At 35.4% G+C, this 16,994-nt stretch overlaps 1 protein-coding gene across 1 annotated transcript; it reads left to right on the top strand.

Annotated features, from left to right (window-relative positions):
- Positions 1–15,021: 15,021 nt before the first annotated feature.
- On the top strand, positions 15,022–16,269 carry LOC125825366 (uncharacterized). Its single transcript, XM_049504707.1, has 5 exons — positions 15,022–15,140; positions 15,182–15,336; positions 15,388–15,503; positions 15,623–15,643; positions 15,865–16,269. Exons 1-5 carry the CDS (start codon positions 15,022–15,024, stop codon positions 16,267–16,269), a joined length of 816 nt encoding a protein of 271 aa, XP_049360664.1.
- The last annotated feature ends 725 nt before the right edge of the window (positions 16,270–16,994 follow it).

Below are 16,994 nucleotides of genomic sequence, written 5' to 3'. Positions count from 1 at the left end.
AAGTAATACTAGTGCAATGCAAGGAATAGAATCCCATAACCCTATTCAAAGCCAAGTATTACATTAAGCAACCTACTTCATACATGCATACATAAGATCATACTTCATCATAACTTACCATATTCATAATGATCATACATAACATAGCTTCAACATACATAAGTCATAATCATCATAATCATAAGAGAACACTACTACAACCGTCTCTTAGGATCCCACAAGTGCAATGTGCAAGAGAAGTCCCATACCCTCCCTTACACAATGTAGAAACCCTTAAGAAAGCCCTAGTAAGAGTTCACACCTTTCATACCTTCATTTAGTTTTACATTAGGGAGATATTGCCATAACCGACATAGACCATGAGAGCTACATGGAATCCGGTGTTCTATTTCCATACCGAAAAGAGAGGGTTAACACTTGCCTAAGGTGTAACCATTCGTACATAGCTATCTAGGTGGATCCACTAAACTAAAGTCCTATGTGGGCACATAGTTAAGGATCAATGAGATTTCTCCTAGAAATCCTAACTTACTAAACGTAGGGGATTTCCATCTCATGAGATAACACATACCGTGGGTAATCCGGACTTGCTAAACCTGAGGAAACCCATGTGGGGAGCCGGACTTACTAAACGTGAGACCCCCATCTCATTTACGTGCTCTTTCGGTGCTAAGCATCTAATTCTCTTTTGTAATCATCTTTAGTCATCACATAAGTTCACATTAGCCTTTACTAGACTCTTATGTAAACATCTTACCATAATAGCTCATATGTGTTCATAAGTGAGTAACAATCCTTTCACTTTAGAAACACTTAGAAAGTGAGTAATCCTTTCACTTTACATTACACTATAATCATAAGAACTACCTTTCAATCATATAGTAATCATACCATAACATACATATATATTTCATAGCTAATTCAAGTGTAGAGGGTTAAGGATGAGGAAACTAGGTCATCAACACCACAACAACACATTAGGTATAACATCATTACAATCTAAGTAATTCACCTTTCATGTTTGAGTTCAAAGAAAAACCAACCTTCATACCTTTTTGCCCTTCATAGGACATTCATACTTCAATCACCAATCAGTTCATAACCAATACATAATACAAGGTAATTCATGAAGTAATACATAATCAACATCAATATAAGCAATTGACATATTCCCTTCAAGGCTTCATTTAAAGACTCAACCCTAATTTCATAGAAATTATACATAACCTAGGGTAAAATCATCATACAAACATGAATTACATAACATCACATTCGATTCATAGCCTTCACTCAATATCCAACACAAACTAGGGTTAGAATTAGGAAAAGAAGGAGAAACATGGGTCTCATAGGGAATTCTTCAAGAAACCACAAATACAACATAAATTCATTCATAATTGTTCATATAACATCAATCAAATTCAGTTTATAACATCAATTTCACTTTAGAAAGAAGACCCACGTTTTTGGATTGAAAACCTAGAAATTGGAGATTTTGAAATTTATCTTGAAGGGACCTCTTGGGGAAAGGAATCCCAAGAGTGATAAGCAACCATACCTTAGTTGGAATCAATGGAGAAACTCCAAGAAATTTATGAAAGAACCTTGAAACCCTAGCTCCAATGTATTCTTCTTCTTCTAAGGTTTTTTAGAGGGAGAGTTTAGAGAGAAGTGGGAGAGTTTTGATTTCAATTGGGTGTTATGTATAATGACCATAACTTGTGAATTTAGACTTAAAAAAACCAATATATAATTAACCTCTAAAAATACCCAAAACACCCATACTTAAATAGGACTTTAAATGAAAAGTCCCAAAACTCCTCATTTAAATAGTCCCCATCAGGGACCACGGCCAACATTCACGGACCGTGAAAGTGCACTGTGGGTCATGGTACTGCCCGTGGTGTTGGAGGCAATGGCTCCCCTTTCGTGCACAAGCCAAAACTTGGCCAAGGCAAGACCACGGATCCTCCCACGATCCGTGGTCATGACCACGGTCTGTGGTGATGGTCTTGGTCATGACTTGGCCTTGTGGAGGCAAGGCCTTCAAGCCTTGGTGCCAAGTGATGTTCACAAGTCACTCCTCTCCCTCGTCAAGTGTACCACGGCCCGTAGTGGTGCCTGTGGTGCCTTAGGCAGTAGCTACCCTAACAACCCCCAAATCCCTAAAAGCCAAGAGAACTCCACGCCCACTTTCACGAGCCGTGAAGTGGACCACGACTCGTGCTCCCTCTTGTGAAGGGTGAGGCAGGGTCTGGGAAACTTGGAGGTCCCTCTCCCTCGACCAAGAAAACTCCACGAAGCCTTCCACAGTCCGTGGTCATGACCACGAGCCGTGGTGATGGCCGTGGAGTTTGAGGCAGTCGCTCCAAATTTGGGGCAGCCTTGGCCTTAGGCCTTGGCTTGCCCCTTTTGTTTGGCAGTCCTCCCTTAGGCCTTAACTCATAGACCACCAAAGCACACCTAGATGGTCTACTCACTTAGTGGAATTCATTTTATACCTCATTGACACTACGTTTAGGCTCTAGTTCAACCTACGAAATTTTTGGGGTGTTACAGATCCAGGGCATGTAGAGTCAGAGACAGAGACCGAAAAATAGCAGGTAGCAGTGAACGATAAGGTGCTGAGTGAGAGCCAAGAGGACATCATATTCAGAGACTTGCCGAATCTCGTGGAGATGGTTGTGCAGTCAGCAACTCAAGCAGTGTCAGTTAAGCCGTCCACAACAACTCCCAGTGGATCTAGCATTGCTAGTATGTCTGAGGCTACTCCCGTGACTAAGACACGCGACCAGATAGATATACCGGGCACCGATGCCCATATTCAGGCCCAGACAGATAGAGAGACTGCATAGACAAGACCCTTCCTTACCTCTCTCGCGTTGTTTTTCCTATCTTACTTGTTGGTATATTTTTGATTACTTGCATTTGAGGACAAACGCTCTTTAATTGGGTGGGGTAAGGCTCACCTTTTTGTTTGTGTGAATACTTTGTTGTTTTGCATATGAAATTGGGTCGTTTGTTTTGCTCTAAACTGTGCTTTAAATACTATTTCTTTTTGTGGATGCTTGAGCTTATGGCTCTTGATGTTTTACTTGCAAAATAGGTTTGATCATTTATTTTTGCCACCTCTTGTGTTGAAAGTCGATGTTCTTTTGCAAAAAAATTAAGTCTCGGTTTCGATCAATACCGATGACCTGAATAGTGCTCTTAATTGAACAAACATGAATGCACGGCAATGACGAGGCCAAATGAAGTTACATAGACAGTATGTACACTCTTTGCATCTCATTGTGACTAGCCATTTATCAAATTGATTCTCTTGAGATGACCGTTGCACACTAGCAAACGTGTGTATTCTTGCTTGACTGAAGTATCGATGCCTTATATGTTTAGTTTACTTTGAACTTTGCATGAATAAATCTAGAATTGGCCCTGTTAGTCTGATTGATTTAGAAAGGTGTACTCTTGAGATGATCTTAGGCAATTTTAAAGAATGTGAGCCAATTTGACATATACCTCTTTTTGTGACCTACCTGTGAGTGTGTGAAACTATTTTGAACACCTTTGAGTCTTACCTTTCTTTGGAAGAACCTTGATAAACCCTTGACCTTATTTGATCCACTACCTGTAATCTTTTCATTTGTTGTTTAGTGAATAGCCAACTTAGGACAAAAGGCCTAAGTTGGGGGTGTGGTGAAAAGGAAAAGGAGAGGTCAAGAAGTGCTATAAGAAGTTCCCCTTAACCCATGGTATTATATAAAAATGGAACCCTTCAATTCAATTCAAAAAAAAAAGAAAAGAAAAAAGGAATAAAGTACGAAAGGAATCGAGTTTCAAGCAATCCATGGAGGAGAATAAAACAAAAAAAAGTGACTTAGAAGCACTAGAAAAAGAATTGATAAAGGAAAAGAAGGGAATATGTTGAGAATGTCACATCTCAGGAGGATGAAAGTCACTGAGCCTAAATGACCATATCTTTGCACTCAGCCCCATTACAAGCTTTAGAAAGACCATTTTGATATTGAGTAAGCCGAATCGAAAGTCGGTTGGAAAATAAGGGCAAATCTATGGGTGAAAGCATGCATTGTGTTCCTCTTTTTGAGTGTGAGCATTGTATCTGATTCCTGATCTTAAATTGACTCATATCTGGGTGTGAATATGGAATCATTCTTTACGTGAGGGCATTTAGATACTTTTGTTGAGCTTGAACTTGCACAAGTAGCAAGTATTGCGAGCATGAGAATCTTTGGTAATGGTGTGTCACAATTTGAATCTTTGAGTACACAAGTGATCCTTGCATAAGTAAATTGAGCCTTGTTGTGTGTATTCATGATTTAGTCTTGTGTAGCATAGTTTGAGGCACCCTATTTGAACTGCTGAGCTTGAGTTTGCTTGAGGACAAGCAAAAGTTTAAGTTGGCGGTGTTGATGAGTCCACAAATTGGACTCATTTAGGGCTTTATTTTAATATAAATAGTGTCCTTGAATACTTAGTTTATCTAAAAACCTGATTAAAATGCTGAAGTTTTAGGTATTTGATGTTTTAGTGAAAACATGGACAATTAGGCGCAAAACGGAGTAAATAGGGCTGAAAAGAACAAGAAATGGAATCATGTAGATCGCCGAGTTCAACTTGGTGAGTCGCCGAAATGACATGAACCGCCATTTGTTCCAGTACGCGAAGCCTCGAAGGAAGTGGATCAAAAGGCGAAGAAAGGAGCAGTCGGCGATCAGTTACGTGAAACAGTACTATACCATCCAATGATCCAGAGTGCGAGGATGCTAAAGGCAAGACACTGAAGGCGATGAGCTGACCAAAAGGTAAATCGCCAAGCTCATCGGTGATCTCGACTAATGTCGCCGAACAATCCTCCGCAGCACAATCTGTGAAAACTATAAATACTAGTTAGAATTGTTGTCTTAGTGTGGAATATTTTAGAGTAAAAATTATTATTAGTCTATAGTATTTTTCTCTCAAGTTTGGAGAGGATTTTGTGGAGACTTGAAGAAAGGAGTTCATCTTCCCCAAGTTAGAAGTAAGTCTTCTTTATTCTTCTTCCGTAGCTTAATTTAAGGTTTAATTTCTTATACCCAGTTGATTTCTTTATCATGTTAGGTATAATTTCTTATTTCTTGATGTGTGGCTAAAAACCCCCATTCTTGGGGTGTGATTTAGCAAATATAGGTTGATATTCTTGTTGGGTCTTACTTGTTGATATGTTAGATGTATGTTAATGGTGATTTCACCTAGTGGTTGTGGTTTAATCTAAAGGGTTTGTAGTTGCAAATACAAAGCCACCCATGTGTTTTCGGCTTGCCGAGAGGGAGGTCACGAAACCAAAACCACTAGACTGATGGCCTAAGGAGTGGGTCGACATGAGGTTCAGCCCGACAGGGTGAGCCCTAGTCCCATATCCTAACACTCAGCGAGAGAGAGAGTGGGGTAAGGCGTAGGCAGGTCTTCATACGGCAAATGGGCGTCCGAGAGAAACGCATTTGAAATGGGGTAAGTTGCCCGAGAGGGAACTTATTTCCATTTAAAGCTTAGCGTAGTCACTATTGTCTTGCAAACTTCCTATTGTACGCATGTACCCAACGATTTATCTCAACTTGTATTGCGGTCACATCCCAAGAACCTTTCCCCATACTTGATTTTCTTATTTATTTTGTTGTTTTATCACTTGTTACAAAACCCTCATTTGCTATTTGACACTTTCGTGTCACGCCTTTTATCGTAAATGTCTTTATCTACGACTAGTTAGAATGTAAATTCTATTTTTCTATCAATTCTCAAAACCGCTCCCTTGGGACACGACCCCAACCCTTGGTTGGGTTACTATATTATCGACGATCGTAGACACTCATACAGTAGGATAGTGTCATTGGTCACGATAAGCATCATGGTCATACCACGGTCCAACTACAAACATTTTGTTGGACCCCTTTTTAAAATTATACAAAGAATGGGTTAAGGTTTCACCAGACCTTAATAATTTATACCATACGGATCATATTTGTTATATGGAACAAATTGGACAAATCTATTTCTTCATAGAATTCTCTATTTCCTGGATCCATAAATGGACCCCGGAAGTAGGATTTACCGAAGAACAAATTCCGTGTTTATATCGAACTTATTACAATAATTTTTGAGACAAATTGATGAAGAAAGATCTCAAGACTAAGGCATAATATGGCCAAGAATTACTGGACCTTATTACCCAGAAAATCCAAGATTATGGTACTGCTCCCCACAAAGGAGTAATCGCTGATAATTCTGTTAAGCATATTGCCAGGAGGATTTCCATTCAAGATGGAAACAAAGAAGAAATGATAAATGAGTATTTGGATGAAGACAGGAGGAATCTTCTCCCTAATATCACTCACTACGAGAAATCTCACACTTATATGAGAAGTGACACAAGTGATGAGGCACCAAATGATAAAACTCAACCCATCGAAACCATCCGGTAAAGTCAAGACTGCGCTGAAGTAAGTTGAGTCTTCAACTATTGGAAACTCTTCTCACAAGCTTCATACCATTGAAATTTTACTTTCTTCTTAGGCAAAGTATTCAAACAAGAAGCAATAGAGAACAATCCTTCCACAAGTCATCTATAGTAACCGCCTAAACCCAAGAAACTTTGAATATATGAGGGAGAGAGAGGTCTAGGCTAGTTCTTAACTACCTCGGTCTTTTTAGGATGAACTTGAATACCTTCTCAGGAGACAATATGGTCAAGGAATGAAACCGACCTTAACCAAAACCCACACTTTCTAAACTTGGCAAACAACTAACGATATTTGGGAACTGCAAGAAAATCCTTAAATGATCGGTATGCTCATCCCTACTCCGAGAATAGATCGATATGTCATCAATAAATATAATTATAAACATGTCTAAGTAGTGCTTGAACATTCTATTTGTCAAGATCCAAAGTACACCCTAGATATGATATAATATATAAGACCCCGATAGGCTCTACACAAGCCACTTGACATACATATACACAACATAATAGACAAATGTAGGAAATTTCATGCGAATAAAAGAGTTTGACATTAAAGCGGAAATCTATCATAGTCTTGACAAGCCATATAGTATATCAAAAGAAGTGGTCAGGACGTAATCCATACACCACGTACAATGTCTGAAAACTAAAAGCATAAGAAAAAAACAATGAAGATGACATGGTCCTCGGAACATGAGGACTCACCATGTCTTTAACCTCGAACAATCAAATTCTCACCAACTAGCCACGAGCGGAAGGAGATGAAGTGTTATGCCCTACATTATTAAATAATATAGGCACAAGTATGCATTAGTAAGTGAAATGTACTAAGTATGAGGTATATGCAATAAAACATGAAACATGATCATAAGAGAACATAATCGAAAGCATGATATGCATGACCAAGCTTAACATAGTAAAACCTTTAAAGAAGAATCGTAGATCATGAACATGGTCAATTCATCTTAAAATCGTAAGGAAAAGCTTCATAAAACCTTTAAGGACAACTTAGTTCATTCTGTGGGATATTAGCTTTAACTGACAATAGACCATGCGAGTCATAACATGAAATCTGATGTAACTCCCACATCAAGAAGGGAGAGTCTACTTGCCAAGGTAGAATTTTGTATCATATCATATTCTTTATGTGGATCCACTAGCTAGTCTATTTAAGGCAATCCTACTGGGGCACACAATTTGAAACTAAAGGTTGCTACTAGAGACTACCCTATTAGAGCCTCCACCTCAAAGTTCTCTTAGTGCTAAGTTAAATCTCAACGGTATAGTCATATTCATAAACATATCGTCCGACAAGGATGTTTGTATTATGTAATTTTGTATCACTTTTGTATAATGTAATTTTGTATAACATAATCTGCATAACTGCTTAAAATTTAGATGTTTGTATAAATTCGTTATTTCGTGTTTATACAAAATAGCTTAATTATACAAACATACCCACGGATTGTACAACTCACCCGCAAATTATACAGCTCACGAATTATACAAATGACGCAACTTAAATTGTAGGTACAATTTGTAAATTCAAACTATAACTATGAAGTATAATTGAGTTTATTATAGTAGTTATTTGTGAAAATTTCTCATTAAATTATAAAGTTGGCCCATTAACCACTAACTAAATTAATTATTTTTAAAACTATCCGTTAACTAAATAACCGTAGTTAAGCGAGTATTTCAAAATTCCATTTAAAATTTACGAAAAGGGTCTTTTATGAAAGAAAGATGACTCATTCTCAAAATAACCTCACAGGTCACTACAACGTTCTACCGGTCAAGCGCAAGTCCAAAGATAGAAGCTGAAGGACCAAAATATAATTATGGAAATCAATGCTTCCTTTGGAAGATTGCAAGGATATAATGAGAATTTGCGTAATTATGTTTCTTTATCTTCTTCCCAATCACGGATGGCTAGGAGATACTTCTATTTGTAGAAAATATATTCATAGAGTTGTTGACCTCCAATTTTGACCGACTTATAATCATTTCTGAATTGTTATTTGATTAAATAAGTATTTCTAAAATCTATGTTTTTATTATATGTATAAATTTTATTTAGTTAAACATAAAATAATCATAAATATTTATTTACCCCCTTATTATTATTGTTGTTGTTGTTGTTGTTGTTGTGGTTGTTATTGTTGTTGTTATTGTTATTATTATTATTATTATGGAAAAAATATTGCTGAAGAAAATACTCTTGCAAAATCTTTTAATCTGGATCCTAGACAAGGTATGTTCTTAGAAATGATCCAAATTATTACTGCTCATAAATGGTATGTTAAATGCACCATATTGATTGATAATCATTTTTCCATAACTAATGTTGCTATGATTGATAGTGGAGCTGATGTAAGTTGTATCCAAGAAGGTCTTGTACCTACTAAGTATTTTGAAAAAAACAACTCATATGGTTAAATCTACTTCTGGACATGCTTTAGATATAAAGTATAAATTGCCTAATACTCACATTTGTCAAAATAAAGTTTGCATTCCACATTTCTTTTTCTTGGTTAAAATCAGTTATACCCTCCAATTATACTTGGAACACCTTTTATAAATGCTATTTATCCGTTTACTAGCATAAATGATAAAGGTTTTTCTACTACTTATAAAGACCGGAATATTAGTTATACTTTTATCACTTACCCGATATCTCGTGATATTAATGCTTTAATTGATATGAAGCAAAAGCATGTTGATTCTTTGCAACTTGAAATGTTTAGTATGAATATATTTGATACTTTGAAATCCACCAAAGTACAAGAAAAAAGTTAAATTGATGTCTGAACAAATTGTCATTGATATTTGTGCTAATCATCCTAGTGCTTTTTGGAATCGAAAAAAACATATTGTTACTCTTCCATATGAAGACAATTTCTCAGAGGATGATATTCCTACTAAATCACGTCCTTGTCAGATGAATGCCGAATTGGTAGAATTCTACAAAAGGGAAATTGATAACTTGTTACAAAAGGGTTTGATAAAACCTTCGAAATCACCTTGGTCTTGCACTGCATTTTATGTTAACAATGCTGCTGAAAGAGAACGAGGTGTCCACAGGTTGGTTATAAATTATAAACCTTTGAACAAGAATTTAAAATGGATTAGGTATCTTATTCCAAATAAAAGAGATTTATTGTCTAGGTTATACGATGCCAATATATTTTCAAAATTTGATTTAAAATCAGGATATTGGCAGATCCAAATATTTAAAGAGCATTCTTATAGAACAACTTTTAATGTCCCTTTTGGACAATACGAGTGGAATGTGATGCCATTTGGTTTGAAAAATGCTCCTTCTGAATTTCAGAAAATTATGAATGATATTTTCAACCCCTATTTAGATTTCATCATTGTATATATTGATAACATTTTGGTTTACTCAAAGACTCTTGAAATACATATCAAGCATTTAGACATTTTCAAGAAAATTGTTATACAAAATGGTTTGGTGATTTCTAAACCAAAGATGAGTTTATTTCAAACTAATGTAAGATTTTTAGGACATCTTATTTGTCAAGGGAAGGTTACGCCAATTCAACAATCGATTGACTTTGACTTTGCTTCAAAGTTTTCTGACGTTATTACTGACAGGACTCAATTGCAAAGATTTTTGGGAAGTTTGAATTATATATCTCCATTTTACAAAAACTTATCTCGAGATTTGGCTCCATTATATGACAGGCTACAAAAGGATCATAAATCACCTTGGACTGATAGTCACACCACTCTAATAAAGAATATTAAACTTCGTGTTCAATCTTTACCTTGTTTAACTCTTCCCAACCCTGCTTGGCAAAAGATTATTGAGACAGATGCGCCGAATATTGGTTATGGTGGAATATTAAAACAAATCAATCCCCATGACAAAAATGAATACCTGATTAGATTTCATTCTGGAAAATGGAGCGATGCCCAGAAGAAATATGCTACGGTGGCTCACGAAATGTTTACCATCGTTAAATGCGTATTAAAATTTCAAGATGATTTATATAATCAAAAGTTTTTAATAAAAATCGATGCACAATTTGTGAAATATATGTTTGATAAGAATTTTAAACATGATGCATCAAAATTGATTTTTGCTAGGTGGCAAGCCCAATTAGCTTCTTTTGATTTTGAAATTCATTATAAAAAGGGAAGTGATAACTCTCTTCCATATTTCTTATCTAGAAAATATCTATCTTCACAATGAGTTTTCTGTCTCCCTTCTTTATTGATAAAACTTAAGTTACTATACTGAAAGTGATTCCTCTCAATCCAGACGTACAAGAAATTATCCTGTGGAAAATTATAGATCATATGGTGATGGACATCTTCTCTATTCATAATATCGAAGAAATCATTGCTTTTGACGATTATTATCGTTATTACTATGATTTATATTATGAGGTATTCGAATAAAACAAAGTGTTTTATATGCAGGATGGACTCTCCTTAGGTAACCAAGGGTTGAGGTAGGGGCAATAACCCACGAGGAAGGGGAAGATCATCCCCAGGATCATCCTCAGGATCGTCATACGGATCCTCTTCTAACTCCCCAATTCTACAAAGAGGAGGAATGAGTTTGATAAACTTAAACTCCAAAAACTCTCAAAGTACGGCGTCTTCTCAGTACATCTGGAAGATACTCCAGAAAATAACCCGTTATACGCTCTACTACGGGAATATTTGTCTCAGAAGCAAAGTGATACTTTTGCCTCTAGAGCTAAAAAAGAAATTGATGATATTAATCTTTTGAAAAGGTATCAAAGAAAGAAATGGTATTTCTTTTAGAAAATTATGAAATCCAGAGAAAAGAAGAACCCTGGAAGATATTCCAGCGATACTTGATTAATGGATTATATTTCTTGGGTGAGTCATACAAAATCCGATCTTATTAGAGACCATTTTGATAAATACTGGTAGTGTTGAATTTCAGCACTTCTCAGGATATAACACCATCGAGAATGTTTATAACTTCTCCAAGATGATTGTTAAACAGATTATTTCTATTGAAAATTGGGGTATGTCCACAATGAAAGAAAGGCATATCAGCCTAAATAAAGCCCCTATGAATTTCACCTATTGGGACTATATTAATGCTTTTCATAAAGTTCTCTACTATAATAATGAGAGACATAAGCATACTTGGTTTATTAAAATTTGTGCAAAGATATTTGCAAGACTAATTCCTAATTGGTTTTTAAACTGGTGGTCATACCATGGTCCGACTATAAAAATATTATCGGATCCATTTCTAAAGTTATACAAAGAATGAATTAAAGTTTCCCCAGATCTTAACGAGTTATACAACACAAATCATATTTGTTATCTGGACAAAATAGACCAGATTTATTTCTTCATCGAATTTTATGTCCCTTGGATTCATAAATGGACCCGAGAAGTGGGATTCACTGAGGAACAAATTCCCTGCTTATACATGACCTTTTATAACAATATCTGGGACAAATTAATGAAAAAATATTCCAAGACTAAAACGTTATATAGACAAGAATTGCTGAATTTTATGTCGAAAATAATTCAGGAGTATGGTATTTCTCCCCAAAAGGGAATAGTTGTTGATAGCTCGGTCAGGCACATTGCCAGAAAAATCTCTGTTCAAGATGGAGATAAAGAAGCTATGATAAATAACTACTTGGAAAAAGTCAAGAGAAGTCTGCTTCTGAACATCACTCAATATGAGAAATCAAACATAGAAGTGAGACCAGCGAAGACGCTATAGATGAGATCCAAGAAGCTCAACCTGTTGAAGCAACTGTATCAGAAGATGCTCTGAAGAAGGCGGAAGATTTCCTTCGAAAAATAAAAGGAAAAGAAAAATAGGGATCAACCTCTCTACAGCTCCAATACAACATCAACAATAGATACACTGTTGATCAACAATAAATACACTGTTTAGGGGACAGATGGAACCCATTATTACTGTACAAAGATACCTTATGTCTTTTTAATTTTCTATAAATAAGTTTGTCTTTCATTTCTTTATATGCAGGTTATAAAAAACCACATAGCTCTCTCTACTTTCTCTCTCTACTGTAAATCTTTCTTAGTTTGTAAAGTGTTCAGTCTACCGGAGTTCAGCCGGAAGTAAATAAATTATGGATAGTTCTCTTATAGGCCCTGGTGTTGGCCATAGTTACAAGGTATTTTAATTCTTCCTTCTGTTATCTTTTATCTTTCTCCGATCTAGAGTCGTGACTATGTGCGATCAAAAGATTCATCTCTATGTCGGTTAAATAACTTCAATTTTATATCTACCATGAAAGATCTAGAATTTATCTAAATATAAATAAATTTATATATGGTTTGTTGAATTGGTTCCGAGATGGTGGCACAGTCAGATTCAATACAACAAGTTAGTGGCCTTTGTCTTAGTGACTCCGTCTAGCAAGTCGTGGTCTCAACCTGATAAGGAGTTAAAATGGCGCCTTATACCAGGTTAGAACTGCTAGATACATGGGCTCACTAACAATACGTATTTGAATCTCGACAGACCCTTTGCTTGGGTAAAAGGATCAGATCCTTCCATACAGTCATCAAACTATATAAAAATTTGTATATATTTTGATATGGATTTATTCCTTGAATTCAGATGTTAACAAGCTAGATTGAAGATGACCGTGCGGACTACTGCCCGTCTTCTGAGATCCTGTTTTGTTGGTATCAGAGCCTAAGAACTTTCATGGTAAATATGAGATTGATGTGAAGTATTTCGGCATAGATATATTCTCTAGATCATGGATCTAGGAGATACAAGTACTAAAAGTACTCGATTGAAAGAGGTAGATATACCTCAAAACCTTGATTTGTTAAACAAATGGACTATTCCAAAAATTGATATAAAAATCATTTATGATTATGGTTGGTTTGATAAAATCTCTAATAAACAACTTATAAAAACTACTAAATAATCTAGTTTTAAACTCGTCTGAACAAACCATCCGTTTATTAAATAAGTATGATATTGATTTATATAAATCGCAATATAAGTTCTTGCATGTTGGCATGGTTCAAATCGCTTTTAAGCTTTTAACTCTTAAAGGGTTACCTGAGACATTTTTAGCTGCTCTTCATGATGATAGAAATTTGAATTTTCGACAATCTTTGATGGGTTCGATTGAATCCACTGTAGCTTATGGCCCAGTATATTTTAATACTCAGCCCAATTTGCAGTTATCTTTGACTGATTCTAACATTTTATATGCTTTGACTTTAAATGTTAAAACGCATGGTTATAATTATGTTCCTAGATCTGAATTGATTTGTTTATCTTATCGGATCTATTATAAACTACTTGCTACGTTGAATCCAAGATGTAAGTTATATGATACATCGGATCAAACTATTTTAGTTGAAACAAATTTCACTAAATCTAAGGTCACTACTAGAAGACCTATCAAATGGGAAGAAATTAATTTTCCAACTACTTGGACTTTAGATTCTATTATATCTCATGAACAGATGACCGATGTTGTCACTAATTCAGAATATTCTCATATTACTCAAAATTCTGATGGAAAAATTTGTATTTAGTTTAATGAAAAGAGTGTTCCTTATAATAGACATTCATTTTCTGATAAAAGATTGCTTGCTATCCAGCATATTTCACCGGTTGAACTGTTATATGGTCCAGCTCGTAATCGTGTTGCTTCTTTGCATACCATATCTTCTATTATATCTGTTGATAAAAATAAAATTAAAATTGATCCTCGCTTGAATATTGTGCGAGCTAATGATAAATCTTTTGATATTTCTGATAAGGATATCCCTTCTGCATCCGAAATGGATTGTAATCCTAATGATACTTAATGATAGACGTACACCAGATAGATTTTAGTCTAGGTTCTCTGGCAAGGAAGTATGTTCAAAATGAATTTTCTAGTGATAAATGGAATCGGTTTAAAACTTGGTTTTTTGACACTTATAGTGCTGATGACCTAAATAATATTTCTCAAGAATTTTATGAAACTTGTGCTTTACATAATCATATTATGTTCTTTGTACCTTGGTTTATAACCACCTATTTACCTTTATTCATTAACATCCTAGAACGATCATATAAAGATGAATAAGGTAATATTATCAAAGCTATTTATCCACCTCAGACATCTTTTATATTACCAAATAATACTGGTATTACTTTTACTACCTTTCAAAAATTTGTTGAAGAAGATGTTGCGGCAGTCAACATCAATGAAATTAATAATTTGATTTCTCAAAATAATTATTGGGGACTTTATGTTGAAGTTTTGGGCGAACATATAAGTTCTCTTGATAAAAAGTTAGATGAACTAACTGCTTTGATAATTCAGATTAAAATGGATTTAAAACCTTTTGAAAAAGCTTCTACGTCAAAACAGCACTAAGAACTTTCTACTCATGTGCAACGACCCACTGAGATATAGGATTTTGTTTTTAAACCTCTATTTGATTTAGAAGAACTTCTTAATAAAAAGTTTTTTGAGTTTAGTGCTAAATCTATGGATTTGTCAGAAAATTTTGCTGATGAAATGGAACAAGCTTTTGATTTTAAAGAGCATGTCGCATTAGAGTTTAATAAACTTCGTGGTTATCCAAAAAAAAATAATGGTAATACTCAGTTTGCTCATAAACCAACATGCAAACTTATTATTATTCCAGGCCAACTCCTCAAGATGTGCTAATAGAGGAACGAGACTGGAATCAGACCAATACCTCTTACAGTGGGTCTGAAATATATGAATGGAATCTTGATGGGTTAACTGATAGACAGTTGACTATTCTTGTCCATCGTATGTTGATGTATGCTACTATCTGTAAGAATGTAAAAAATACAGATAGAAATATTTGCAAAATGATAATTGCAGGTTTTACTGGCCAACTCCGAGGTTATTGGGATAACTATATAAGCTTTGAGGAAAAAGTTGTTGTGGTAAATGCTATCGCAGACAATGAAAGTGTTGATAACTTGGGCATGGCTCTAGTCAGAAAAAGGGAAGATATTGTTTATACCCTAGTTTTAACTATCTTAGAACATTTCAATGGTAGATTTACCAATAAATATGAGACTGTTCATACCCTGTTAAACGGTATACATTGTAGGCATTTAGGAGAATTTCGATGGTATAAAGATACTTATATGAGTCGGGTAATGGAGCTACCCAAAAATGGTCTTGAGCATTAGAAAGCTTAAGTTTATAGATGGATTGCCCTCTTTATTTGCTGAAAGAGTTAGAAAAACTCTAAGGAATCCTCAAGGTGAAATTCCTTACAACACTTATACTTATGGCAAGTTGATAGGAGTTTGTACCTAGGAAAGTATAAACTTGTGCAATAAATTAAAGCTTTCTAGGCAACTTAAGATAGATAAGCTTCGAGAAAGATCTCAGTTGGGAGACTTTTGTGTCCAGTTTGGATTACCCAATACTTCTGCTAATAGCCAGACGAAGCAAAATAAAGAATCCAATCCTGATAAACCTTTTAGGAAAATAAGGTCTAGACGAAGATCTAGGGAGGAACGGCAAGAGCGAAAAGCTTATCGTAAATCTAATAGATTTACCAAGAACAGGTCTAGGCGAGAACTTGCTAAGATCAAGTGCTACAAGTGTGGCAAGTTTGGACATATAGTACTCAATTGTAAGCTTGAAAAACTAAAAACTTTAGAACTAGATGAAGAGTTTCACGATAAGATCTTTAGTTTCTTATACACCTCTGGTTCTAAGTCCGATTACGATTCTGAATCAGGTTGAGGAAATGAGGTTGATCAACTTGAGTCCTCTGATAATAACCAGCCAACTACTATAGATGCTTGCAAGTGCCATGGTGATATCTGTTATTGTGAAAATAATGAATTTTATAAATTACATTCTTAATTTGAAGATATGAACATTCATACTATTACTTCTGATAACGTGCTAGAACTTCTGAAAGAAGTTACCGATAATAATTTGCGTGAAAAAATTATTAAGTTCACAGTTAAACAAGGCTAGTTCTTCAAACACTATTGAAAACCCAAAAAATGGTCTCATAATAAGAGCAACTTTTGTATGACTCACCCGGGAAATATAATTCGTTAATCAAATAGAGCTGGAATATCCTCCAGGGTTCGTCTTTTCTCTGGATTTCAGAGTTCTCTAAAAGAAATATCATTTCTTTTTTTGCTACATGTTCGTACGATTTGATATCATCAGCATCGTCTTTAGCGATAGAGGCAAAAGTATCACTTTGCTTCTGCAATAAATATGCCCGTAGCGCCGTGTATAATGGCCTACTTTCCGGAATATCTTCCAAGTGTACGGATGATGATGATATATTCTGAGATATTTTCGAGCTTATCAAGCTCATGCCTCCTCATTGTAAAATCGGGGAGTGCAACGAGGATCCGTACGACAATCCTGAAGATGATCCGGGGAATGATCTTCCCCTTCCGCATGGGTTATTTCCCTTGCCTCGACCCTTGGTTACCCAAGGAGGG

The sequence above is a fragment of the Solanum verrucosum genome, unplaced genomic scaffold (assembly GCF_900185275.1).
Source record: "Solanum verrucosum unplaced genomic scaffold, falcon-dt-bn FXZP01000051.1, whole genome shotgun sequence".
In the NCBI taxonomy this organism is placed as follows: domain Eukaryota; kingdom Viridiplantae; phylum Streptophyta; class Magnoliopsida; order Solanales; family Solanaceae; genus Solanum; species Solanum verrucosum.
Note: the sequence above shows the minus strand (reverse complement) of the source record. Positions and strands in the feature narration are given on the sequence as shown.

Excerpts from the sequence above, each read along its gene's own strand:
- LOC125825366 (XM_049504707.1), top strand. The coding sequence starts at position 15,022 with ATGGATTTGTCAGAAAATTTTGCTGATGAAATGGAACAAGCTTTTGAT. Across the intron at positions 15,504-15,622 it reads ATAACTTGGGCATGGCTCTA|GCATTTAGGAGAATTTCGAT; the intron begins GTCAGAAAAAGG and ends TATACATTGTAG. Across the intron at positions 15,644-15,864 it reads CATTTAGGAGAATTTCGATG|CTTTCTAGGCAACTTAAGAT; the intron begins GTATAAAGATAC and ends AATAAATTAAAG.